Consider the following 27424-nt stretch of genomic DNA (forward strand, 5'->3'; position numbering starts at 1 on the left):
CGACCCGTTGCTAAGGAGCTGCTGGCCAGCCACCCCGAGGGGCCCGCGACTCAGAGCGGGGGGTCTCTGTCCTGCTTTTTTCTAGGCGTTGACCAGGACCTTAGCGCCAGGGCGGGGTCCTTATTCCTGCGACCCTCTTCTACAGTGGCCGCCCAGCCGGGGTGCCGTGGGGCTCGGAGACGGCCGATGAAACTGTTGACCGTTAGCTCCGTACCCGGAGTTTAGGATGGTCGTGAACTTCCTGCTCCCGTGCTGTCCGGGGCGGTGGTGAAGAGGGTTACAGCTACCGCAGGCAGCGCTGCGGGGTCGGCTGGACAGTGAAGGGGCCCAACTGACGTGGCAGGAGGGATGCCCTCCGCTCTCTCCAGCCCTGTTCCGCAAAGCAACAGTGCCACCCAATAAAGACGCCTTTTTTTTTTTCGGTGTTAATCATAGATTTTATTAAGGATTTAATTTTACAAGGGTGTCGTGGTTTGGCTTTCCCGCACACATATTGGGTCACTGCTGTCCAACAGAGATGACTGGTCACCTCCTCCCGCCTTCTCAGCACTCCTGACACAAACTGTGCCCAGCCAGGGGTGGGGAATCATATGCTAAAAAGTACATCATAGGAAAGTGACCGAACTCCAGCTACCGCAGTAAAAGGGGACAAGGGAGCAAACCATCCCGAAGATACAAGTGACTTTCTTGAACCCATAGTACTTGGAAACAAACAGGGTTCACGGAGTATCAGTCGGCTGAGCAGGTTACAGAATATCAAGTACTTGTTACCTCATCTATGAAACAGTATTGTACCAAAATAGCTTATTTCGGGTCAGAAGTGAGGCTGGGGAGATAATACTTGTGCACGGAGCAGCTGACTTGTTCTCTCTCCGACATGCCCTATGGTTCCCCAAGCACTGCCAGGAGTGATTCCGGAGGGCAGAGACAGGAGCAGCCCTTGAGCATTGCCAGATGTGGCCCCTAAACAAAAACAAGTTTTCAAATCTTTCCCAATTTCCCAAGATCTTCCTGAGCAAAGGACCTTAGGGAGGGCATTTGCCTTGCATGAGATTTGATCCCCAGCATCCCCTAGAGTCCCCGAGACCCACCAGGAGTGATCCCTGAGCACAGAGCCAGGGTAAGTGCTGAGCACTACCAGCTGTAGCCCCCAAACCAAAACACCAAAAACCCACCAAAAGCCCTTGGGACCTAGGAACCTGTAGGTCTCCGACAGTGTCCGGTGACCAGCCTTCTCCTGTTTGTGTTTCTATCAGGTACCAAAGGGTTGGGTCTGAACAATTCCAGTCAAGGCCAGCAGTTCAGAAGTGGAACCTGATAGCCAGGATTTTAAAACAAAGCCATTTTCTTCGTCATGGTGGGACCCAGTCTGATACTCCAAGACCGGAGTAGTAAAATCCCAAGCTGCGGTGATCTCGACAGTATTTCAGGACAATGTTCAAACCCTGAGCTACACCTTAGCAGTTCCCTGCGAAGATTAGCAGGGTTCAGAGACCTCACTCTCTTCCTAAGAGGATGGACCAAGGAACAAAAACAAGTACTTGGAGTAATACCAAGCTAAGAATTCCCCAGAGCCCTAACTTCAGAAAATCCCAGCTAAGATAGTGATTAACTCCAGGAGGAGCCCTTGCCTTGCATGCAGCTGACCCGAGTTCGATCCCTGAGTGCAGAGCCAGGAGGAAGCCCCGAGCATCATCCAGTGTGTCCCCCACCTCCAAAAAGATAAAAATAAGAAAGAAACTCCAGGAATTAGAGACTGCCTCAGGCACACACATCTGCAAACACGAGCAGTGAGTTCTCAGGCAACGCTGCAGTGGAGCCACTGTTCTGAAGGGAAACGGGTACTTGGCTGTGAGGTGCTCTGAAGACAGGAACACTACCGGCCCGTCTGTGCCCTCAGGTCACCGACGTCCAAATACCCAAATACACTTGGCATAGATCCAGGACGCACCGACAGACCCCCAGACACTTGAGGAAGAAAAACCAACCTTCATCCATCACAAGTAGCAAGAGTATCTCACATTATTTTCAGTTTTAGACACTACTTGCTGGTTTGTAAAAAGAGGTTTCTCCAGCTCATCTAGTAAAAGAAACTCCATGTCTACTCAGTATTTAGCATCATTTTGAAATTTATATTTTAGTGAGGATGGTTCCCCTCAAAAGTGAGGTCTGCCTTCTCAGGGACCGGACACGAATACTGCTGCCATCTCAGGAGCCAGAGACACATTCCCACAGGCCGTGCCCAGTGCCTGCGACCACCTCAGAGGCTGCCAGACTCCCCTCCTGCCGCTGGGGAAGGCTAAGACACCTGCGCCCACAGTCCTTAAGCAGCAGGTGTGACCATGTGGCACTCCTCATTTTAACTGTGGAAATTAGTGAGGTTTTATTCTTGATCACACTGAATTAAGCTCAAGACAAAATGCTTTCCATGTTAATAAAAAATAGTAGCAAATGTCAGGTTTTAGTTTCTAAATAAAACTGCAGGCGCTAGATTTAAGGTGCTCGTCCTGCCTCCACCTGTTGGAAACCGCCAAGGTGAAGGCCGCATCTACGCAACCGAGTCAGGCGGGTCTTGAGCTCCAACACGGGCAGACACTCGTCTAGGAGTAAAGTCTCTGATCATTTTAAGATAAGTTTCTACTAAACAGGTTACTATGAAACACTTCATAGCTATTTCTCAGGTACTAAATTACTGTCAAGATATATATTCCAGAAGGATTAACACAGTACTTCGTACGTCAACTCAACACCATCATTAATCAGTTAAAAGGTTAAGGCTTGTCAGTATTTCTTTTCTTTCTTTCTTCTGTTGTCAGTACTCTGTCAGACCCAAAAGTCTTATAAGTTCCCCTGGGATAGATTTTATGTCAGGTCTCAAGATAAGAATTCTACTTTCACTGATCTGTACAACATTCTCAAGATTGATTCTAGAACTGGTTTTATGAGGCATGTCACAGTAATAGTAAACAGGTTAAAAAAAAAAATCAACTCATGTGTTGTATAACATTGATTTTAAGAAAAAACTTCATTAAGAGGTACAAGTGAAACTTAAGTATACCATGATTGTGCAAATTAGATTTCGACTGAAAGGACAATTTGCAATTCAGATAAAGCTCTTAGAAACATACTGAAAACAAAATCAAATCTGCATTAAGAAATAGATTCTACAGAACTTTCTGCTTTAGCTCTGGTTTGAATGACTGTGTTTTCTGGAGAAACATTCTGTGCCACTCCTGGCTTGTAAGAGGTGGCCCAGACAGAGCTTTAATTTTAAATCAAAGAACCACCAAGCTCCTTAGTGGTTTATGAAAGAGAATGGACTGTTTAAAAGCTAGATTATTCCAGAAAGTTAACAAATTCCAGACAGTTAAGACAGTGACCAAGATCAGAGTGGCCACAGAAGCCCTTACATTCTTCCCCAGCAAAGCAGCCGTGGCTGCTCTGTCCGTCGGCACCTCCTTTCGAGGGACGGCGGGAGGGAGACCAAATAGCCACTGACTGGAGGCCTAGCCTTTGCCAGAAGTCCGATGTAGACATGAACTGGCTGCCTAATTGGCCCCTAAGAAGTGGGGGACAAGGGAGTTTCTGTGTCACCGGAGAGACTCTGGAATGGAAGCCAATGGCCCTGCAGAGAAGCCTTGCAGGGCCCAATACCAAGACTGGGAAGACGAGCACAGAGCAGCAGGAACCGTGCCCAGCACCCGCTCACGCCGAGCTTCTGGACGAGGTTCTTGGCCTCGGGCCCTTCTCTTCAGCCCCGCTTTGCAGCCAGGCCGCCGTGCCGAGGGGCACACAGCAAGAAAGCGTAGGTCCCCCCCACCAAAAAAGTGCCTTTGCTGAAAAACGTGGGGACTCAGTGATTAGCAATCGAGATGGAAAAATAATTAACAACTTAGTAGTTAAATCCTGCTCATGATCAGAGTTCCGGCCAGCCCGCGGTCGGACACTTCCTGAACGCTTACTGGGCCGTCTCTTTCAGGTTAATTGCACTTAAAACACACCTGTTTTTTCATTTAATCTCTGCAAATTGTTCATTTTTTTTCTTCATTTGTTTAAAATAGGAAAGGGGTCCACTTCTCATTGGCTCAAGCGCTCTCCAAATTGGATCGAGATTGCAGACGCAGACCTGCCAGCAGGGGCGGGGAGGGGCGGGAAGGCGCTTCAGAGCTTGGACTGCATCGGCTTCAGGTACTTGTGGAAGGATTCGTGCACCTGGAGTAAGGAAGAGGCGTCACCCATAAAATACGCGTGCAGGACGACATTATTGTTTGTTTGTTTTGGGCACTGTCCTTGTCTCGGGCCCACGCTCAGGCTGTCGGGATGGACCGAGGCCTTGACCAGGGAGGCATGTGCCCCAGCGCTGGGTTTCAGACCAGGCCTGACACAGCGTACTTGTTTTTTGGATGCTGGAGACTGGAACTAGGGTTCACACATGCCAGGCGTGCACTCTACCTTTTTTGGGGGGTGGTTTGGGGGCAGGGGCCACACCCAGCGCCGCTCAGGGTTTACCCCTGACTCTGCCCTCAAGAATCGCTCCTGATGGTGCTCAGGAACCATGAGATGGCAGGTATCGAGCCAGGCCTGCTGCATGCAAGCAAGGTCAGCTCCTTGCCACTGTGCTCTCCCCTCAGGTCTGCCACGCGCAAGGCCAGCACCTACTAGACTCCCCCGCCGCCCCCCACCGGCCTGTCGAGTGAGGCCAACGCCTTACCCACTGTGCTAGCTCCCACAACACATTTTTTTTGTTTGTTTGTTTTGGGGCCATACCCAGCAGTGCCCAGTACAGAACATACTCCTGGCTCCATACTCAGGGATCATTCTTGGCAGCACTTGGGGGCCCACCTGGGATGCTGGGAATAGAACCGAAGGCAAGGGCCCTACCCAACTGGCCCTCTATTTCTGAGTCACATTCCCAACTCATAAAAATATTCTATTTCACAAAACGTGTGTGTTCAGTGGTGCTGGGGGTTATTCCTTGTGCGGTGCTCGAAGGTCACTCCCGCAGTGCTAGGGATCGAACCCACACTACCTCCTGCAGAGCCTGTGCTCCAACACCAAGTCACCTCCCGGCCCCTATACCCGCAGGCCCCCACCCTTTATTTTGGACCACATTCTACCACGCTCAGGGACAGTCCTGGCAGGGCTTGGGGACCATAGGTGGGATTGGCTGAGTGCAAGACAAGCGCCTTAAACCCCTGTATAATCGCTCCGCCTTAAAATAGCATGACCCCGCCCCCGCCCCGGGGCTGCAGCGATACAGCGAATAGGAGGGCGTTTGTCTTGGACGTGGCCTACCCAGGTTTGATTCCGCTGGGAATCCATGCGGAATTGGTCCCCAAGCACCGCCAGCAGTAATTCCTGAGTGCATAAGCCAGGAGTAACCCCTGTGCATTGCTGGGTGTGACCCAAAAAGAAAAAAAAAAGCATACCCCCCTGTTTTTTAGTTTTTGGGGCCACAACTGGAGTGTTCGGGGCTTACAATTGGCACTGGGCTCAGGGATCATTTCTGGTGGGGCGAGTGGACCCTACATGATGCTGGGATTCTAACCCAAGCCAGTCACATGACTGGCAAGCACCTTACCCATTATACTTTTCCTCTGGCCACAGCAGACCTTAAATTGAAAATTTATCTGGATCTCATTTTGGATCTGACTCAAATTGTTTTTTGAAAAAAATGGGGACAGGGACTAATCACAGTGCACAGTCAGCTCAAGGGGCTGACCACACTGTGCTGTGCGTGACAGAGGCCTCATGGCTGGTCTCCCAAGTACAGACCGGGACACGGCTCCTGACCTCTGACCTATGCGCCCCCCCCCCAAACCCCAGCAAAAACAAAACTGATAGCCCGCACATGGCTCCAGTGTTCCAGTGGAGAGCTTATGTGTTACACGAAGCCCCGGATGCTTCCATTCAAGTGCCCCCAGGCGCCACTGGGGCTCTTCCCTCCCCAAGCCCAGCACTGCGGGGAAGAAGAGGGAGAACAGGCAGGAGGCCAGGAGGCCACGCGTCACATCTGATCACCAGCCTTGCTTGAGACTGACTCCGGGCACTGTCGACCTTCGCCTTCCCTCCAGCCCCAGCACAGGGCCGAGTGCCACCAAGAGCGGCCCCTTCTTCTGAGCTAGGGAGCTTGCTCCAGGGGCTAGAGTGGATGCTCTGCACATGTGACCCCGAGTTTAATCCCAGCGTGGCAAAAACAAACCAAGCCACCAACAAACCCAGGCTCTCTGCCGCTCGGCCGCATCCCTGCCCGCCCCACTCTGTCAGGAAACGGGAAACACGGAAACACCCTATTTATCTACTCTCAGGAGCCAGGAGAGGGCTCAAAGGGCTGGGCCCACTGTGCATGTGACAAGCGTGGATTTGACCACATGAGCCACGAGCAACTCCAGGAGCGACTCCCGAGAACAGAGCTGGCTGTGCTCAAGAACCAAGAACCAAATTTCCCGTCATGAGTAAACAAGCACGGGAATGAGAACTCTGTCTCCAACGAATTGGCGTGGTGGCGAGGCGCTGACCTCCCTCGGAGAAGACCCGGGGGCGTTACCTCGGTTTTGTTCAACGGGGAGTTCTTGGCCCACTCGAACATGTTTTCGTACACGTTGCCATCATAGCGGCCAAGCACAGAGCCCAGAGTCTCATCCCTATAATCAAATGCATCCACCAAAGCGACGGCATCGGGACGGATCACGGTCAGCAGCTCCTTGATACGCTGGCGCACCTGGGTGATCTGCGAGCCCGTCAGGATGCCTCCCTGAAGGAGAGAAGGACAAATGCGTACTCGGACAGACGGACTCCCAGACGCACAGCTCTAAAGGGAACCACAGCTGTCGTTCACCGCAAAGAAGCAAGAACAAACACAGAACACCCTGACCTGGAGGAAGTCCCCGGCCTGCTGGCTGATTCCGTAGAGCGAGTAGAGGAGACACAGGTTCCTGAGGACCGCCTGGATGGGCTTCTCCTGGATCTGGGGAAGCTTCTCTGCGAAGAGCTTAACCACCACGAAGTGGCAGTGTGCCTGCACACGGAGGGGATGCCGGGGGTGAGGGAGGCAGAGGACAAGGCGCGGGGGACAGGAGGGCAGGCAGTGCGGGGGGCAAAGGAGGAAGGTAAGGGAGGGCACAGCGAAGGACGGACCAGGGAGGAAGAGCCATCACCAACCTCAGTGGCTCGAACCAGGTCGACGGAAGTCAGGTTCCACGCCACCTCCCTGCTTCTCCTGTGACTCACTTCAGCTTGAAGGTTTTTGGCAGCGATTTCCACTAAGCTGTGAGACAAGAAGAGGGGCGCTCAGGAAGTGCCGCCCCCCCCTCGGCCGCGCTCCTCCCGCCCATCAGAAAGCCCAGCACGCACCTGGCGGCCCGGAGCCTGTAGGCCTCCACGAGGCTGTCGGGGCTGCTGATGTCCACGGCCGTGGGCCTCCCGGCCACCTGCTGCGGCTGGATGCGCTGGCTGGGCAGGTCGTTCAGGTAGGACACCATGCCGCCCACCAGCTTGCCCGCGCGCACCTGCTCGTAGCTCTTCATCAGGTACCTGAAACCACCAGGGCCCAAGGGCTGACCGGCCGCGCCTCATGCCGGAGCCCAGCGAACCACGCCCCAAGTGACCCGAAGCCACGACGGCTGACCCCTCCCCGCCAGCACCGCCCAGTGTCCCCCAGACTGAGCCGACGAGCGACAGGCGGGCGGCGCCCACCTGGCCGTCTGCAGCATCATGACGGTGTTCTCGCCCTCAAAGGTGCAGGACGGGGTGAAGTTGACGTAGAGGTTGGGGAGGCCGCTGCAGTGCGAGTAGCCATGCCCGCCGCAGGCCATCCGGCACGCCTCAATGGCCGCGTTGGCCGTCCAGGTGGCGAAGGCTTTCAGGCCGGCGGTGAGGGCGTGGAGCTGAGGGCAGGGGCAAGAGCGCTCAGACCCTACGCGGCACGAAGGCGCGCCCCCCGGCCTCCCACCCGCCACATTCTCCCTGGGAGGCCCCGGGCTGCGCTCATCAGCCCCGCACGCTCGGCCCCGCTGAGGCTGAGCTCTGCTCCCTCCGCGGGGGGAGGGGGGAGGGGCGGGGGACACACGCACAGCAGCGCTCAGGACTCGCGCCTGGCTCCACTCAAGGGGCAGTGTGGGGGGCCCAGAGGGCTCAGGGGACCATACGGGGTGCCCGGGATCAAAGCCGGGTTGGCGCCCTCCCCGCTGTACTGTCTCTCTATCCCCCGCCCCGCTTCTAATCAGAAAAACTTTGGAGAACATATGGCTTCGCTTCCCGAAACCCCGATGTCTGGCTTTCTCGGGAACCGTATCCGGCGCAGAGGACAGACGCGAAGGGGACATGCCTCGGGCAGCTCGCTCAGGTCCCCCTGGCTGATGTCTTCGTTCACCCGCAGGTAGGTCGTCTTCATGTACGCACCCACAAACTGGAAGGCGTAGGCGGTGGCCAGGAGTGGGAAGAGTTTGTACTGCTGGGTTTGGAAGTCCAGAATCTGTGGCTCTGGCTCCCTGCGGCACCAGAGAGAGAAGCAGGTGAGCGAGCGCGAGAGGCGGCGCCGAGACCCACGGCCGCCGGCCAGCCTCACAGGGACCCCGGAGGCAGCCGACACCCCTTTCACGGAGGAGAGAAATAAAGGGCCCCGAGCCAGAGCACATGGCGACAGAGATCACCTGCTCGGCCACCTGCCGTACAGCCTTAGGTGCAGCCTAAGCCCAGCCGCCAAGTCCCTCACGCGCCTTCCCAGAACAAGGAGGACAGAGGCCAGAACACCCGCAACCCCTGACTCGCAGGCAGAAGGCAGGACAAACACGGTCTCGCGGGTGCCGAGCAGGCCGTGTGCAGGCTGCCCACCTCCCGGAACGCTTCCAGGCGAGTCCCCAAAACAAACAAACACTCAAAAACAAGGTGCCACTCAGTACTAGGGAAAGCAAACGTCCCGACTACACTTCTGGAGAAGAGCAGAGGTGGCGACTCCGTGTCTGAAGCCAAAGACGGTTGCTCCTGACAATTCCCCTCGGGTCCTGTCTTTGGTTTTGTGGTCACCCACGCTGTGCTCGGGGCCAAGTGTTGGCTCGGCGCTCAGGGGAACATACGTGGTACTGCGGACTGAACCAGGCTGGCCGTGGGCAAGGCGAGCGCCCTGCCCTCCGTACCACCTCTCCGAGCACTTGGTGAGGAAGAGCTGGAGAGAGTCACAGCCGGGGCAAGGGAATGGGAGCAAACTGGCCCAGGGCAAAGGGGGCTTCGACTCATGTCACGCTCACCAGATCCGGTTCACGGGGACTACAGGCAGTTAGAAATTCAAAATGCCTTAAGTGCTTTGAGCCTTCATTGACAGAGCTTAGGAACATCATTAACACTTTCCAGAGACTTAAAGAAAAGGAAGTGTCGGGTCCGAGGAGCAGGCCCTTACCCTGGCGTGATCTCCGACTGGTGCCTCACAGCACTGTACCGGATGGCGATGGTGCAGGCCTTGGACAGAGCCTGGGCAGCCGCGCTCACCAGGAAGGACCTGATGAACACCATGGTCCCGTAGGTCAGCTTGTTGCTCACGGGCTTCACGTAGGTGCCGTCGGGCTTCACCTGCAAGAAACCAGGGGCTGACGAGTCCGTTTTCAAACACGCGGTGGCTGGTGCCAGGGGTTCTGAAAGGGTGGCTGTCCGAAGGCAGACTCCCGTCACCTGCATGCCTGTTTGAAGTGAAAAGCTCAGTGCCCACGTGAGCCACAGCCGTTGGCTGCCCGAGGGTCTGGCGCAGGCAAGGTTTGAGGGCAGTTGGGCTGGCAGACCGCAGGTGCTCCTGCGCCTGCCAAATGCCTGATTTCACCGTCCAGGTAGCACGGGGAGTGGGAACGTGTCCTAACTCCCTTGGAAGACAGTCACAGGAACCCCCAATCAGGACAACCCCGTTGCTACTTTCTGTCTAGACATACCTGGGCGTACTTCATCAACATGTTTTCCCGGGGAATGCGATAATTGTCCATCTTCAGGTAGCCATTGTCCATCTCATCATAGCCAAATTTGGGGCCGATGTCTCCAATGGTAATCCCTACCACCGGTGAAAGGAAAGTCACAAGATGTTTATGCCAGTAAAGGTTTCTTCTTTAGTTATATAGTGAAACATTTTTTGCAGAGGAACAGTGATTGATTTAATTTTCACTGCAATCTCAGATGAATAATCCTAACCTGGCAAAGGCTTATGGGTCCCAATTTCACGAATAGGCACAATGAAGGCATGTAACCCATAGCGCTTCCCCTGGGTGATGAGCTGGGCGAGAACTATGGCATGATTTGAAGTCTTTCCAACTGCAGCAAAGGAAACAGAGAGAAGTGAGTAAACATTCTTACATTTCAATGGACAGAAACAAAGGAAAGAAAAGAACAGAAGCCCCTAAAAATGAAGCATGTCCCGGGCTGGAGAGAGCAGGGATGGATCCCTGAGCACTGCCGGGGTCACCGTAGGCAGAGCCAGAAATAGCCCCTGAACACTGCGAGGTGTGGCCCCAAAACCAAAAAAAGTTAACTTTAAAAAAATAAATGATGTCTAGAGAGTCTTAGCTTTTCTGAAATACTAATTAAGCTGATAGTTATTGAATTTATTTCTTCATTACGTGTACTTGAAGTTCGGATATAGAATACAGCCAATTTAAGATATGCAATGTACAGAGCTGAGAGCAATTCTTTCATTTTAAAGACAGGTTTCCTGGGTGAGGGAGATAGCTCAGCGGACGGAGCACGCGCTGTGCATGTAAAAGGCCCAGATCCAATCCACATGGTCCCGAGCACCAAAGGCAGCATTACTGATTTCTCACTAATTTACATAATTAATATTTCTCGCTAATCTACAGAAATAAAATTCATGGTAATCATCTGAATATTGATTCAATTTATTATCTTTGCTATCTCTGCTGCCACCGTATGGGCCAGTAGTGCCGGGAGTGGCAGCCAAATGGTGCCTGGAGTGGACCCTAGGACATGAACTTATTCCTCCCTTCAAGCAGATGCTATCCAGAATAGTAGCCACTATGGGCTGGAGCGAGAGCACAGTGGGGAGGGCGTTTGCCTTGCACGAGGCCGACCCGGGTTCGATTCCCAGCATCCCATAGGGTCCCGTGAGCACTGCCAGGGGTGATTCCTGAGTGCAGAGCCAGGAGTGACCCCTGTGCATCGCCAGGTGTGACCCCCCCCAAAAAAAAATAGTAGCCACTAGTCACAAGTCTGTTCTTATTTAATCATAATTAAAACTGTAAAAAAGACTCCTGGGGCTGGGGCATACACACTTCAGTGGGCAGGGCACTTGCTTTGCCCATGGGTGACCTGGGCTTGACCCCCAGCACCCCATATGATCCCAGAGCCTCAGCAGGGGTGATCCCTGAGCACAGACCACCTGGTCAACCTGCCACATTTAAAATGCCCAATAGTGACATGGCTGGCGTGCTGATAGCAAAGACAGAGACTTTTTACCACTACAAAGGCTTGTGTGGGAGTTAGAGCAATAGTACAGCAGGGAGGCACTGGCCTTGCATTCCACCAACCAAGTATGACCCCCGGCACCCCTTCTGGTCCCCCAAGGACCACCAGGAGCAACTCCTGAGTGTGGAGCCAGGAGTAACTCCTGAGTATAACGAGCTGTGGCCCTCCTCCCAAGGCATAATAAAATTAAATAAAATTATAAAAAATAAAAAGATTAATGTAATTTAAATATGTAACACAAAGAAAAATATCCTCCAACTGCTAATCTGAATATAATCCTGAGACAAAAAAACCCTTCAAGCACTAATCTGAAATATAAATTCTAAGACAATCACTTAAAATGGAAGAAGATCTTAAATAGGTTTCATGCTTAAAGTATTTACAATAAAGATTTTACTTAAAACAACTGATATGCTTGACAATACTAAAAGAAGTGACGAACAGGAAATCTTATTTACTTAAATGACAGCAGAAACTATGCTGATAAATGCAAATGTTTGTTGAAAAACCAAAATGCAGAGTAAGCAAGTCACCCTTTCTGCACTTGGCAAGTAATGTGTACAAGAGATGGTGAAATCAACAGTTTTAAAATTTTTTTCCTGGATTTCAGAATATTCTCAGAGAATAAGGTCTACCTCTTAAACACAACCTTTCAATCAATGTTCCAAATATCTAATGTGTTAAAAAGAAACTTCACATACGCCCCCCGGGCCACCACTTGATGGAGGTCACTGTAGGGCTGTTGATAATGAACTCTTGGGTCTCAGGGTCGTACGTGGCTGTTGTTTCCAAACCTCGAAGATGGGTTCCTGAAGAAATAAATAACATCGGTGTCAGAGGGAATACATGAAAAGAGGGTTTGGTTCAGGATACACAAACACATGCCCATTTCTTCAAGCTTTAAAGAAGAGGGAAAAAAATCTAGGCTTGGAAAGGGAGCTGACCAAAGTCCTGAAGCATGGGCTCAATCTGAAACACCACCAGAAACAGCCCCCAAACAAAACAGAACAGAAAATCAAGAATAAAATGTAGATGAGCTTCAAAGCAGGGCCAGAGCGATAGTATAGCGGCAAGGGCGCTTGCCTTGCACGCAGCCAATTTGCGTTCAATGCTCCGGCATCCCAGCTGGTACCCCCAGCACCACCAGGAGTGACCTCTGAGCACCCCCAGGTGTGACCCAATCCCTCCCCCCCAAAAAAAACTGATAGAGACATACAACGACTAGACAAGGTGATCGAAGAGACTGCAGCTAACACTCCTGTAAGCTGTCTATTCCAGAAACAATTGCTACAATGGAAAACCAGGACTTAGGCATAACCTGTAGGAAGGAAGCCCTGGAGCAGAGCTGCGGTGGCTTTCTGAGAAAGGACAGTCACAGGGTCGGCCTCCCTTGCTCATTTCCATCGAGCCCCAGGCAGGAGGAGTTCTGGTTCACCTGTGCAAGTAGGACAGCCAGCTCCAGCCCAACCTGGAAATGGACTGATACTTGTTTCAAGTCCTACTCATATCAATCAAATACTTAAAAACCGTTAAGGTGACATTCCCACCTGCTAAGCCTCCACTGAAATGCTGTGGACTTTTTACCAAATCGCTTTGATAATGCCAGATCTTCTTAATAAACGTTCAAATTGGGAAACATTTAGGAACTTCCAAGGTGAAAATCAGAATGAGCAGCTTCTCTGATCCACAACCTACCCCGGAGCATGGATCGGGCTGCAGACAACTTTAACAGACCAACTGTTTCTAAACGCCCGGGCAGCACGGACGCTGAGCGCCAGATCACTGGTCAAGTGAAGACACAGTTGTCAGGCTGTAAGCAGCGAGTGGCCAATCTTCACTCGGTCAGTCCTTCGGAAACGGCTCAGTACACAGAGAAGCCAGACACACACAAACAGCAAACATACCAACTCAGAAGTGATGGCAACAGAAACCTCTTGCAGCCCCAGCAGTCTAAAAGGGGCAGGTGGGAACCCGGGAGGGCTAAACGCCAGAGCGGAGAGCCCACCTCTGGGAAGTGTGCTTAATCTGACTTTTTGCTGCTCCTTGGTAAAATCACTTCCAGCACTTGCCTGAACTTACAGAAACGCTGACCTACGGTCAAACTCTCAGGTCTAAGACGCTTCCCGCTGTGGTCACTGAAGACACAATCCCTCAGAAGCACACATGCTCTTCCCGTGAGGGAAACACAGGCCCTGCGCCTGGGTACTACCACACAGTCTACTCAGCTTCCGTGAGCCTGCACCAACAGCAAGGCACGGCTCGCATCTCAACCTTCGCACGAGGAACCAGACCAGTCAATCCGTGTTATCTCTGCGACAACATGACATTTCCTCTCCACTGACCCAAGCAGTGTTTCTGCCAGGGCAGGGCTGTGCGGGAGCCCTGGCCTCAGCGCCAGAGCATGCCCAACGAGCAGCGGGCTGGCACACCACACCCCCAGCAGGCAGTGCCCACCCAACAGCCCCGAGCGTAGACTGAATGCACGCCCTACCATGGCCCATCTCGGTCTGGGCATAAGTGCCAATGATCTCCAAGTTCCAGGCGGGCACGAAGAAGCGCTCCTGCTGCTCCGCGGTTGCCTGGTGAAGCAAGGTGGGCAGGAACATGCCCAAGTGGAGATCCAGGGGCTCAGGCTGCCCTCGGTGCACAAAACTTCAAGGCCAACACCGAGGGCGGGCATTTGAGAGAAGCATCATCGGGTGACAGAGAATCAGCAGTGAGTGAGAGGAGGAGAGAAAAAACCATCTGTAAGTTCCAATTTCATCAGGTGGCTGCGCCACGGGAGAGCACGGCCCCTTTCTGTATCACGTCAGTAAACGTACTAGTGGGTGCCCGTTTTCTGACGCCTTCAAGCCGCCATTTTCTTTGAACCCTCCTCTGCCAAGACCGGGATCTGTGGCACGGGCTACTGATTCCAATTCCTGGGCAGCGCAAAAGGCCCGTGAGCAGAGGCCTGCGGGCCTGCAATGGACTCCAGGGGAACGACAGACTCTGACGGGGCCATTCCGAACGGGGAATTTAGCTGCGCATGAGGTACTCTGGGGAGGTGAGGCTGGGCAAACCACTTCATACAGAAAATGACTGTGCTCTCGTCATTCCAGTAATTTTATAATTAAAAAGACATGATTTCTAGTAAAGACCATAGGAATTGTAATTAATAGATTCATGCATAACAAGTTTTTCATTACAATCAAATTGGTTTATTATAAGTTGATAAACATCTTGGTTAAGATCAAAAATAATCCTTTTATTTATTTATTTTTGCTTTTTTTGGGTCACACCTGGCGATACACAGGGGTTACTCCTGGCTCTGCACTCAGAAATAACTCCTGGTGGTGCTCGGGAGACCCTATGGGATGCTGGGAATCGAACCCAGGTTGGCTGAGTGCAAGGCAAATGCCCTACCTGCTGTGCTATTGCTCCAGCCCCTAAAATAATCCATTTGCTAAAGTCACTCTTTGTTAGTTAAAGTTGGGCGCTTTGGGGCCAGTGAGCTAGTCCAGCGGGGAGGGCACTTGCCTTGCACAGCCGACCTGGTTCTACCTCCGGCAACCCACACCGTCCACGGTCCTGAATCTGCCTAGAGCTTAGAGCCAGAAGTAGCCCTGAGCACCACCAGACAGATGTGGCCCCAAAACAAACTTTAGACTTCTGTGTGAATTATTCTGAAAACAGTTATGTATGCCTCTGAATTTTTCCATGTTGCCGACACTGCATTTAACTCATGTCTAAATATACAACTCTTTTTTTCTTTGGCTTTTTGGACCACACCCAACACCCAGCAATGCCCAGAGGTGACTCCTGGCTCTGCATTCAGACTCCTGGTGGTGTTCTGGGGGCCATAGGGGGTGCTGGGGATTAAATCCCGGTCGGCCACATATCATTCTGGCTCTGACAACTCATATTCTCAATTCTTAGAAATGAGGCAGAACATTCAAGGTTATCCAAAAAGGGGGCTTGAAAGGGAAAGGAGTTTATTGGTGGGGGGGCGTTATTGGAGGTGGTGAAGGAATACCGGCAGGGGTGGTAACATACATTTCGGAGGAGTATGAGACTGTACTTCTAAAGTGTGCAGTCTTGGGTTCGAGAAAGAGTTCAGTGGGGCTTACCACATGTTTTGCGTGCAGGAGGCCCGGGCTCCGTCAGCAGCACCCGAGGTCCCCCTGAGTACCATGGGAGTGAGCCCCAAGCACGGGGCTGGGGACAGCCTCCAAGCATCACTGGGTGTATGGCCAAATGGCCAAAGAATCATTGCTGGACGATTGGATTCGACTTGAGGCCAACACAGAGCAGTGTAAGCAAAGCCCACTGAACTCTCTCTGGTCCCGCACGCCAGACACAGAACCACAGGGAGGCGCTTGCCTTGCACGCAGCCGACCCGGGTTCAGTGGCCAGCACGCTATATGGTCCTGAGCCTGCTCGGAGAGACCCCTGAGTGCAGAGCCAGGGAGAAGCCCGAGTATAGCCAGGTGTGGCTTGACACCCCCCCCAGTACAAAAAAGAAACTCCCTCAGCTATCTGCAATTTTCAGGGAATCTACAGCTCTTGGAAAATAGCTCAGGGAATTCCTGGAAACAAACAAACATCCTATTTGGTGAGCACTCTAATGGGAATTCCTTTCTTGAAAACAATAGGGCTGAGGAACAAAAAGATAATGTGTGCCTGGAAGGAGCAAAGAAACTCGGGGTGGAAAACTGGCCCAGCCTCTGCCAGTTCGGTGAGGCGATCTGGCATCACCAGGCCCGGAGCAGTGCCAGGGAGAGAGGGTCTGAGCGGCCCAGCAGACACCTGCAAGGGCCAGTGGCTGCCGGCTGGGGGCGGGTGTGGGTTTCCCTGTGCAGGGAGGGCAGGGCGGATACACCTCGGTCAGAAATATTGGGAAAGTGCAGAATGTCCTAAGCGCAAACTCTCTTTAGCCTCAGGTAAAGATCACCCAGGAATGGAAGCAGTTTAGAGTGGTACAAAAAAGAAAATATCCTGGAGTTTTCTCTGATGCAACCAGAAGTTGGTTATGCATTATCTTGAAGTAATTTTAAAACTTCCTGGGGGCTGGAGAGATAGTAGGGCCCCTAGGGCACTGGCCTTGCACAAGGCAGATGGGACTCAATCCTGGGCGTCCCATATTGTCCCTGAGCACTGCTTGGAGTGATTCCACTCCTTGAGTGCAGAGCCAGGATTAAGCCTTGAGCACAGCTGAGTGTGACCCCCAAAACCAACCAAACAAAAAGGAAGCACTAAAAAGTACCCCCCCTGTGACCTAGAGAGGGGTCAGCTAGTTACTTCACACCACACCACCAGGATGCCTTCCCTGACTCTCCCCTTCCGCAGGACGCAGGCTGCCACGTCTGGAGCCGAGACTGAGGACAGAGGATTTAATTAATAATATGTGAGGAAGAAAGAAATCAAAATAGCAACTCCATGGGCAGCATAATTATAGCCCTCGGAAATCAATGCAAAATACAATTATGAATAAATTAAGGAAATTATAGGTTACAAAGTGGGAAAAAAATCACTGCATTTTTATTCATGAGAACTATACAAACAGAAACCCATGAGACATTTACAAAATATTTTAAACTTGTTAGTAACTTAGTCCAAAATCATCATTTAGAAAAACTATACTTAACAGGAGGAACAACTATGAAAAGGGAAGAAACGGCTCATTCCTGGTTGAGAAGACTAAATATAGTATTACTCCCCAAAATACAAAGATTTAACATAAGAACGTATTTTAGAACTTGACAAATCAGAGACCTAAATTTGTCTAAGAGATATGCAAACACACCAAATATCTTGAATAGGATCAGGTCGATCTTGTCAGATTTTAAATATATTTTAACGTAGAAAACAACAACAGGGCTCGTCCTCACTCCACGTCACACACAAGTCCAAGTATTCAACATAAAAAAGGGAAGGGGGCAGAGATGGCACAGAGGGTAGCGTGCTTGCCTCGCATGTGGCTGACCCAAGTTTGATCCCAACATCCCACAGGGTCCCCCAAGCCTGCCAGGAGGGATCCGAGGGAAAAACCAGCGGTAAGCCCTGAGCAACACCCCTCATTCCACACCGGAAAACGAGCCAGGAGGGCAAGAGTGACCGCTCACCGCGCTGGCAGGCCTTGCAAGCGGGAGGCTGGTCTGGTCCCCAGCAGTGCGTGATCCCCCAGTACTACCTGGAATAGCCCTGAGCACTGCTGGGCACGACCCAAAAAGACAAATCAAAAAAGAGTCTGGGAGAGCGCACGTTTCAAAGGAAGAAAGAAAGGGGTCTCATTTATAGGAGCAGAAATATTGCTTCATCTAAAGGATGGAAACGACACACAGGAAACAAACTGCCCTAGTAACGATAACAAATATGCACGAAAAACATCTGCTGTGGCCGGACTCTTAAACAGCCAAGTACCTAGGAATACTCAACAACCTGCTTTGTGACCTGAAGGTCAAAGACAATGCTGGGATCAATTTCCCACTGTCCCACAAGGCTACACATCCTCTGCTTCTGAGGCTCCAAGACCCACCGAGGGGGCGCAGAGGTTCATGTTCCCAGAGGGGGGGGAGACACACTCTAGGAGAGCAAACCAGAGGCAGGCTACTTGTGGGGACTGAACTCAGATGGCCTGAGTCTCTTCATGTCTCAGCAACTGTCCAGATGCTAGAATCCCACGCTCAAGAGTTACGGCCATGGGGCTGGAGCAATAGCACAGCGGGGAGGGTGTTTGCCTCGCATGCAGTCGACCCAGGTTCGATTTCCAGCATCCCATATGGTTCCCCCCAAGCACTGCCAGGAGTAATTCCTGAGTGCAGAGCCAGGAGTAACCCAAGCAGTGCCAGGTGTGACCCAAAAAGCCAAAAAAAAAACCCACAGAAAGAGAGAGAGACATACACATCCAGATCCATTTAATCTAGAACAGTTTATACCCTACAACTTCTATGAATACAAAATTATGTCAAACTCAATGAATACTGGAAAAAAAAAGAAAAGCTTGTAGGGCCTGGACAAGTCCCATGGGCGGGGAATGTGCTTTACAGGCAGGAGCCCGGTCTGGCACCCTCCGATCCCTGAACAATCACTAGCTGTAGGCCCAGCTCCAGCTTCGGTAACATAAAGCTGCTGGGGTCTTAGCAGCTAGCCTGAGACCCTGGCCAAATCCCCTGCCCCCAGAGGCCGAAACAGGCTCTCTTCAAACAGGGCCCTACGGCCCTGAGCCAGCACTCCACCGAGAAGGGCTCCCTGGTCGAGGCGATAGTGGAACGAAACTGAAAGTGACCACTTGTCTGGGCTAAGCATACCCGGCCTTGAAAGGAGGGAATATAAATCATTAATTAACATCTGTAAAGGGTCTAGCAAAATATTTACTTCAGAGCTGATAACCAGGTGTCCATCCCGTCCACTCCTCCCTAAAATTTCTTCTTTAAATATTGATATGTGAGCTCAATAAAATCGAGAGTTGCGTTGACCTCCAACTCTCCCCTCTCTGCGTGGTTCTTTCTCGGTGTTGGCGGTGCGGGTGACCGCGGTGCGGGTGACCGCGGTGCGCTGAGGGGCAGGGCAGAGGCTTCTCCCTCTCCCGCTCCCTCTCCTATAGGGAGTAAGTCCGGTGGCTGGGGGATCTTACCCCAGTTTGTCAGGGTTGACTGGCCAGGACCCTGACATAAAGCTAACTGGGTCAAAAACCACTTTTCTTCCCTGCCTTCCTCTCTTACTCTGTATTTCTCCTTAGCGAGCCACCTACCCGCCCTTCCCGCAGACCGTCCATCGGCTCCAAATTCCCGTCCAGAAAGAGCTTCATGCCAAAGCAGTCCTGGATGAGCCACACAATGTTCACGCCCCGTCTGGACCGAAGGATTATGGGAAGGAACATTCACCAATTCTCAAAGAAATCAATAAATCGAACACCAAAGGGACACTTTGAAAATTCACTCCTAAATTCACTAGAGCAGAGACGCTTCTTCCAGAAGTTACCCAGGCTTTACTTACTGCCTGCAAGAATTCCAACAAACTATTTAACAGACACCAATACTAGGGGGTACCTGGTTAGATTCCCAAACCCATCTTTCCAAATGGTTCAAATCCTATTCAAACAGTGTGAAGAGAACAGGGGTAAAACATCTCAAGAAACAACGGCGAAGAATGCTCCAGGGCCAGCTGATGGGGGAAATGACCTATGAGAAAGGGAATTTTGTTAACGATTTACCACCTTCGGAACAAAATCTCAGAAGTCTAAGTAGCAGCAGAGGGGGGGAGGGAATCAAATGCCAAAAGAAGTCCTGAGGCGGGGAACCCACTGACCCTCAGCTGAGGACTAACCGTGGCCCAATTCGGTCTGGGCGTAGGTGCCAATTATCTGGAGTTCCTGGGACGGAAGCAGCCATTTCTCCTGCTGAGCAGGGGTGCCCAGATTCACCAAGGTTGGAATAAACATGGAGAAATTGAGGCCCGCGGGTTCCACAAAACTGCTCAATTGTAGTCTACAGGAGAGAAAAGAAAAGGATCTCAGCCTTACTCTCTAGCACGTCCTACCACCCCATCCGTGCCGCGTGGCCTGGCGCAGGATGAAGGGAGGGAAATGCAAAGCCCCTTCTCACACTGAAATGTGCCATGTCGCTGCCTGAAGGGCAGTGATACACGCAGGCATCTCTTTCTCCTTTAGCCGTTTCAAAATCCACATTTTGAAATTTTCCTTTAAATCTACATCAGTTTTAGGAAGCAAATGCCATCCATTAGTTTTAAGTCCTCAACCCCCTTTTTTTGGTCAATATTATTTGCTGTTGGAGTTATTTAAAAACATTTTTATTTCCAAAAAATTGTTATGATTATAACCTCACATGTGAGAGGTACGTGCTGTCACTGAGCCACATCCAACTCTGGACTGCACGGACTTTACACTGTATGTTTGCTTTACTACCAGGTTTTACTTGATTCCTTTAAAAATCAGAGGGGGGGGCTGGGGTGATAGCATAGCGGGTAGGGCGTTTGCCTTGCACGCGGCCGACCCGGGTTCAAATCCCAGCATCCCATATGGTCCCCTGAGCACCGCCAGGAGTAATTCCTGAGTGCAGAGCCAGGAGTAACCCCTGTGCATTGCCAGGTGTGACCCCAAAACAAAACAAAAAAAAAAAAACAAAAACAAAAATCAGAGGGGGGCTGGAGCAATAGCAAAGCGGGCAGGGCGTTTGCCTTGCACGCGGCTGACCTGGGCTCAATTCCCAGCATCCCATTCTGAGCACTGCCAGGGGTAATTCCTGAGTGCAGAGCCAGGAGTAACCCCTGTGCATCGCTGGGCGTGACCAAAACAGAAAAAAAAAAAATCAAAAGAAGCCCCAGTGCTTATTGGAAGACCCGTTACTAAAAGCTCTCGAAGAATAAACTTTCAGCAGGCTGGCCATTTGCCTTGCGCATCCTTGGCATCCCACCAGCCCCCCGAGCCCCACCAGCAGCGACCCCAAGCACGGAGTAGCAGTGACCCAAGCATTTCCAGGATGCCCCTTCCCTTCCCTGCCTCCCCCGCACCTCCAAAATAAAAATACCAAGAAAATTCTCTTTTGGGCTGGAGAGATAGTACAGCGGGTAGGGCGTTGCTCTGCGTGCAGCCTGCCTGGGTTCGATCCTAGATATCACACATGGTCCCCAGGCTCCTGCCAGGAACGATCCCTAAGCACAGAGCCAAGAGTAAGCGCCGAGCACGGCTGGGTCTAGTCCCAAACAAACAAAAACTCTCTTTCTAAAGTAAAGTGAAGCTATGATGGCATCTGTGCCAGGGTCAAGAATCGCTAAGGATCGGGGCTGGAGCAATAGCACAGCGGGGAGGGCGTTTGCCTTGCACGCGGCCGACCCGGGTTCGATTCCCAGCATTCCATAGGGTCCCCTGAGCACCGCCAGGAGTGACTCCTGAGTGCAAAGCCAGGAGGTAACCCCTGTGCATTGCCGGGTGTGACCCAAAAAGAAAAAAAAAAAAGGATAGCTCTGCAGCACTGTCTTCCCGTTGTTCATCGATTTGCTCAAGCGGGCACCAGTAACGTCTCCACTGTGAGACTTGTGACTGTTTTTGGCATATCGAATATGCCACGGGGAGCTTGCCAGGCTCTGCCGTGCGGGGGATGCTCTCGGTAGCTTGCCGAGAGTATTACAAAACAATACTGAATATTTAACCAACATGGCCTTTGGACATTACTCCAAACTAAGAGAACTCTAACCATAATTTAACTATTAGTCCTTCAACAATTATTTTAGGAAAACGATTATTTTATTAAAAACATAATAGTGGAAATAGCAAGGCATGAACTGTAAGCAAGACGGGGAATGCTTCCACTTTACTGGGGAAGGCCCGCATCACACCACCCTGAAAGAACAGGGGCTGGAGAGACAGCAGTGGGCAAGGCGCTGGCCTTATATGTGGCTGACCCAAGTTCAATCTCCAGAACCCCACATGGTCCCCCAGCCACAGCAGAAGTGATCTCTGAGCACAGAGCCAGGAGTAAGCCCTGAGCATGGGTGGTTTGGGGCTGGTTTGGGGCTGGGTGTGGCCCAAAACCAAAAACAAAAAAAGGGAAAGTAAATACAACACAACATGTTTTATTGTCCTACATCCAGGATAGTACATAAATTAGTTTTCTCATACAAATCATTATCCACTTAGAAACATTAATAACTCGGGGCTGGAGCGATAGTACAGTGGGGAGGGTGTTTGCCTTGCACGCAGACGACCGGGTTCGATTCCCAGCATCCCATAGGGTCCCCTGAGCACCGCCAGGAGTAATTCCTGAGTCCATGAGCCAGGAGTAACCCCTGCACACTGCCAGGTGTGACCCCCCCCCAAAAAAAAAAAAAACCACATTAATAACTCTAGCTGAAAGGAACTGGTTACATAGAGATATCTCTTTTTTCCCCCTCCTTTTACAGGGTCAGGGAATGAGATCCTGCAATGCAAATTGAGTGCTCGCTAAGCGACATTCCTTTTATTTTGTTTTATTTTTCTACCACACCCAACACTTAAGGGCTTGCTCCTGGCTCCAAGCTCCGGGATCATTCCTAATAGGCCAGGGACCTACTGGGTACTAGGGATCCAGCCCAGGTTGGCCACAGGCAGGCAAACACCATACCGGCTGTCCTCTCTGGCCCTGAGCAAACACCCTACCGGCTGTCCTCTCTCTGGCCCTGAGCGGAGCTAGGTTCTTGACCCTGAGGTCATCAGTATATATCTGGTGTCTCTGTCAGGGAGAATAACTATGCTCTAAGTCACACGTGAAAATCAATAGAAGCCACTCATCAGCATCAGTGGAAAAAATCTTTTCTTTGCTGATTCAGGCATAAATTTAGAGGATAAGATTAGAAGCCAACGTGATAGAACAGGGGATGGTAATGCGCTTCCCTTGCATGTGGTTGACCCCCGTTTGATCCCTAGCACCAGGTATGGCCCCCAGCACCACCAGGAGAGACCCCTGAGCCTGGACCAGGAATAAGCACTAAGCACCACCTAGTGTGGCCCCAAAACCAAATCCACCCACCCAAAAAATAGGAAAGGAAGAAATAGAGCACAAGATCACCTTCCAGGGAGGTGGGAGACGAACTCAAATATCCAAGGCATCACTGGACATGAAACAGTCACTGTAGGGAAAGCTCTCTAACCCTGAGAGTCTTGTTTTTTATACCAACATCGAATGTTAAACTAAGGGAAGGGAAGAAAGATGATGAAAGCGGAGGAGTGAGTCAAGTAAGCAGCTTCCTGCTCCTACAAGGTGCAGGCCACACCCTCACATACACACCCTGCCTCACTGAAAGGGAGCAATTCACCAGATAAATACAAGGATCTTTCTCTCAAAAGGGCAAGGCAGCCCCACTTTTTTTTTTTTTTTTGGCCTTTTGGGACACACTCGATTATGCTCAGGGGTTACTTCTGGTTCTGCACTCAGGAATTACTCCTGGCAGTGCTCGGGGGACCATATGGAATGCTGGGGATTGAGCCCAGGTCATCGGCAAGCGAGGCAAACACCTTACCTACCGTACTATTGCTCCGGTCCCCCATCACAATTTATTGGAAGAAAATGATTACACAAGTAATCCTGAGAAGCAGAAGCAACGATGGCACTACATAAGTCAGGAGAGATGAAGGGGCCAAGAACAACTCAGTAAAGTTATTCTGGGCTTATAAAATGATGCTATTGACATAAAATAAATAAAAACCATCAAATGTTTACAGTATTAACAAATTGAGAAATTTTTAGAGACCATTTGGAAGTTAATATGAATAAAATCGGGGGAGGGCGCAGAGTGATAGTACAGCGGGTACAGCATTAGGTTTGCACACAGCCAGCATGAGTTTGATCTCAGACACCCGGAATACAGTTCCCTAAACCCTGAGCACAGAGCCAGGAGTAATCCCTAAGCATCACCAGGTGTGCCCCCCCAAAAAAAGAATAACATCTGGGGGGGGGTCGAGAAATAATTCGGAGAATAAGGAACTTGCTTTGCACGTTGCAAACCCCAGCACTGCGACCGGTTCCCCAGTAGCACAGGAGTGAGCCCCGAGCACCCCAGGAGTAAGCCTTTCTTAAGCACCACCAGGTATGGTCCCGAAGCCGAAACACATTCTGAAAATCTCTCCTGTGAGTAGGGAATCTGCCTTGCATTCAGCCAACCAGGTTTGATCCCGGCACCCCACAGGTTCCCAAGCCTGTCAGGAGTGATGCCTGGGAACAAAGCTCGGAGTAGAAGTGGAGCACTACTGGGTGTGGATCAAAAAGGAAGAGACCTCTTATCCAAGAACCTAAAAACGGGGGCTGGAGCAGTAGCACAGCAGGCAAGGCATTTGCCTTGCATGCGGCCGACCCGGGTTCGATTCCCAGCATCCCATATGGTCCCCTGAGCACTGCCAGGGGTAATTCCTGACTGCAAAGCCAGGAGTAAGCCCTGTGCATCGCCAGGTGTGACCCAAAAAGAAAAAAAAAAAAAAACCCTAAAAATGCTTTTCAAAGAACAATCTTTTATTTATTTTTGCTTTTTAGCCACATCTGGTGGTTCTCAGGGGTTACTCCTGGCAGGCTCAGCGGACCACACGGAATCCCAGGGATCAAATACCGGTCAGCGGCATGCAAGACAAGTGCCTTACCTGCTGTACTACTGTTCTGGCCACAATAAGAAGCTTTTAAAACCGCAGAAGAGAAAGGAAAATCTGGACTGATTCTCATTAGAATTTTAAATTACATTTTTGTTTGTCCGTTAGGCCACACCCAGCAGTGCTGGCCGAACCATGATGTCTCTGGGACCAAACCAAAGTCCTCCTGCAAAGTAACTGTGCTTACTGGTTGAGCTTTCTCAACAACATTTTAGTCAGTTTTCTTCTCATAGAAAATTTTTTAAAATTTCAGAAGAAAGGTGATTAAGCAAACAACTTATGCAAGTACCAAACTATGAACCCTATTTCCCCAAGGACTGAGGAGAAATAGGGTTCTTCTACTTTTTTTCTTTTTGGGGTCACACCTGGCAATGCACTCCCAGCTCTGCACTCAGAAATTACTCCTGGTGGTGCTGGGGGACCGTAAGGGATATGCCAGGAATTGAACACGGGTTGGCTGCGTGCAAGGCTAATGCTCTACCCGCTGTGCTATCGCTCAGCCCTGGGGTTCTTCTACCAAGCAAGCTGAGAAACCTCAGTATTTCACTATGGGGTTGGAGAGACAGTATAGTGGGTAGGGTGCTAGCCTTGCCAGTGGCCGACCTGGGCTCGATCTCTGGCACCCCATATGGTTCCCTGAGCCACAGGAGTGATGCCTGTGCAGAGCCAGGAGTAAGCCTTGAGCACTGCTGGGTATGGCTTCAAAACAATAAATAAATCTTGCTTTCATCAGGGTTTTTTTTTTTTTTTGCTTTTTTTGGGTCACACCTGGTGATGCACAAGGGTTACTCCTGGCAGTACACGGGGGACCATATGGGATGCTGGAAATTGAACCCGAGTCAGCAGGGTGCAAGGCAAATGCCCTACCTGCTGTGCTATCGCTCCAGCGCCGCTTTGATCAACTTTAGCCTTCGATCCTTACACCCACAACCTGGCAAACTTAGCATTTAAGAAATCCAGTGCATTTCACAATGGTGTGTCAAAGAGGGAACTGGCAGGATTTTGTTTGTGACACAAAAAGACTGGCTTAAGCTACAGGGCACAGCAGTCAGAGGCAATGACATTCAATAAACAGCAAGACATTTCCAATCCCCTTTTCTAGTCTGAAGTATCTCTTCCTGTTACGCTGCAGGACAGGAACCTGTGAAGCACGTCAAAGGGAGTGTTCATTTGTACTTTATAGTTAGGTGTTCAAGTGTGTACTTTCTATCTTCCAACAGCAAGGTGTGTATCACGAAAGGTGATACTACAGAAGTGACCGGTGCCGGCTGACCTCTGCGCCACATGGAGGACGCGGCTCTGTTCCACTGAGTTCACTCCAGCTTTGTCCCACATTAGGAAGCTGGTGACATGAGAAAATGAACCAACTCCCAAACACAACGCATCAACCACTGCCTTAGCTTTGGGGGTATCCGTAGGGAACCATGCAGAGGTGACAATCAAACCCTGGGCCTCACACATACAAGGCAAGTGTTTTTGTTTGTTTCTGGTGTTTTGGGCCACACCCGGCAGTGCTCAGGGATCACTCCTGCTGGGATCTGGAGACATAAGGTGTCGGGGATTGAGCCCAGGTTGACGGTGTGCAAGGCAAGAGCCTTACCCACTGTACTATCCCTCTAGCCCCGGTTCTATGTTCCCATATTCAACACTCAGATGGGCTGGAGTGATGGCACAGTGGGGAGGGAGTTTGCCTCGCACCTGGCCAACCCAGGTTTAATCCCCAGCACCCCATACGGTCCCCTGTGCCCGCCAGGAGTGATACCTGAGTGCAGAGCCAGGAGTAAGCCCTGAGCACTGCCAGGTTGCGGCCAATAAATAAATAAAATTCTACACCCAGAGCCAGAAAGATAGCTCGGCTGATAAGGTACTTGCCTTGCACACTGCCTGGCACACAGACAACCCCCCCGTGCATTGCCGGGAGAGCTCCCTGAGCACAGAGCCAGAAGTGAGCCCTGAGCACTGCGGGGTGTGGACCCAAACCAAACTAATAACTTCAACACCTGCACTAAGATAGGAAATTAGGAACGCTAGTTCATATTTCCAAATATTCTACATGCTGGGTCTTGCCACTGGAAAATTCTAAAGAACAATGAGAACAGCGGCAATTTTTTTCCCCTCCTGAACTCGGACTTGATTTTTGGACAAAGAGCAAGGTCAGCCTGCCCTGGAATCACTCATGATTTCAGCGCCGGCGCTGCCAGAACGTGGCGGATTCCTGAGCAAGAATGTGGCCGCGTCCCAGGCCCGGCACGCTGAGGCCGTGGGCTCCGGACACAAAGGTCACCGTTATGTTCCGCGACCCGCGGAGCTCCCGGGCCGCTGGGGCGGGGCGTGGGGGCGCGGCCGCCGACCCACCTCTTGAACCAGAGGATCTCGTCGGGGTCGGAGATGCTGAAGTCGCGCAGCTTCTGGACCATGTAGGCGCTCTTCTTCACGGCCGCGTCGTAGCGCTCGCCGCGGCTCAGGAAGTTCACGTTCGGCTGCTGGAAGCCGGGGTCGCTGAGGATCTGGTTCTCTGCGGGGGGAGGGGGAGGGCGAGCGTGAGGGCGGGCGGCGGGGCGCCCTCCGAGCGGCCCCGGCCCGGGCCCCGGCCCGACCCCCGGCCCGACCCCCGGCCCGACCCCCGGCCCGGCCGGGCCCGGCCCCGCCGCCCTCACCGATCTCCCGGCGCCGCCGGGTGTTGCTGATGCCGCCATCGAGGACGTAGGTGAGCAGCTCCGGGTTGAAGCTGGCGGCGTCCCGCTCGCGGCGGAGGTCCGGGTTCATGGTGACGGCGACAGCGACAGCGACGGCGACGGCGACAGCCGCGGCCCTAAGTGCAGCCCCGGCCCCGCGCGAGGCCCCGCCCCGGCCCGCCCC

At 51.7% G+C, this 27424-nt stretch overlaps 1 protein-coding gene across 3 annotated transcripts; it reads right to left on the minus strand.

The window, feature by feature from the left end:
- Positions 1–1246: 1246 nt before the first annotated feature.
- On the minus strand, positions 1247–27413 carry ACOX1 (acyl-CoA oxidase 1). 3 transcript variants are annotated; one of them, XM_055133800.1, is made up of 14 exons: positions 27223–27413; positions 26921–27080; positions 13946–14106; positions 12156–12263; positions 10168–10287; positions 9915–10030; positions 9395–9564; positions 8327–8489; positions 7696–7886; positions 7354–7533; positions 7162–7267; positions 6875–7018; positions 6548–6754; positions 1247–4212 (listed from the first exon to the last, which is right to left on the minus strand). In XM_055133800.1, exons 1-14 carry the CDS (start codon positions 27329–27331, stop codon positions 4162–4164), a joined length of 1986 nt encoding a protein of 661 aa, XP_054989775.1. In that variant the 5' UTR covers positions 27332–27413; the 3' UTR covers positions 1247–4161. The 3 variants fall into 3 exon arrangements, with proteins under 3 accessions (XP_054989775.1, XP_054989777.1, XP_004615716.1); XM_055133802.1 differs by lacking the exon at positions 13946–14106 and adding an exon at positions 19762–19922; XM_004615659.2 differs by lacking the exon at positions 27223–27413 and adding an exon at positions 19762–19922 and having other exon boundaries at positions 26921–27054.
- Positions 27414–27424: the final 11 nt, after the last annotated feature.

Source organism: Sorex araneus, chromosome 3, assembly GCF_027595985.1.
Source record: "Sorex araneus isolate mSorAra2 chromosome 3, mSorAra2.pri, whole genome shotgun sequence".
In the NCBI taxonomy this organism is placed as follows: domain Eukaryota; kingdom Metazoa; phylum Chordata; class Mammalia; order Eulipotyphla; family Soricidae; genus Sorex; species Sorex araneus.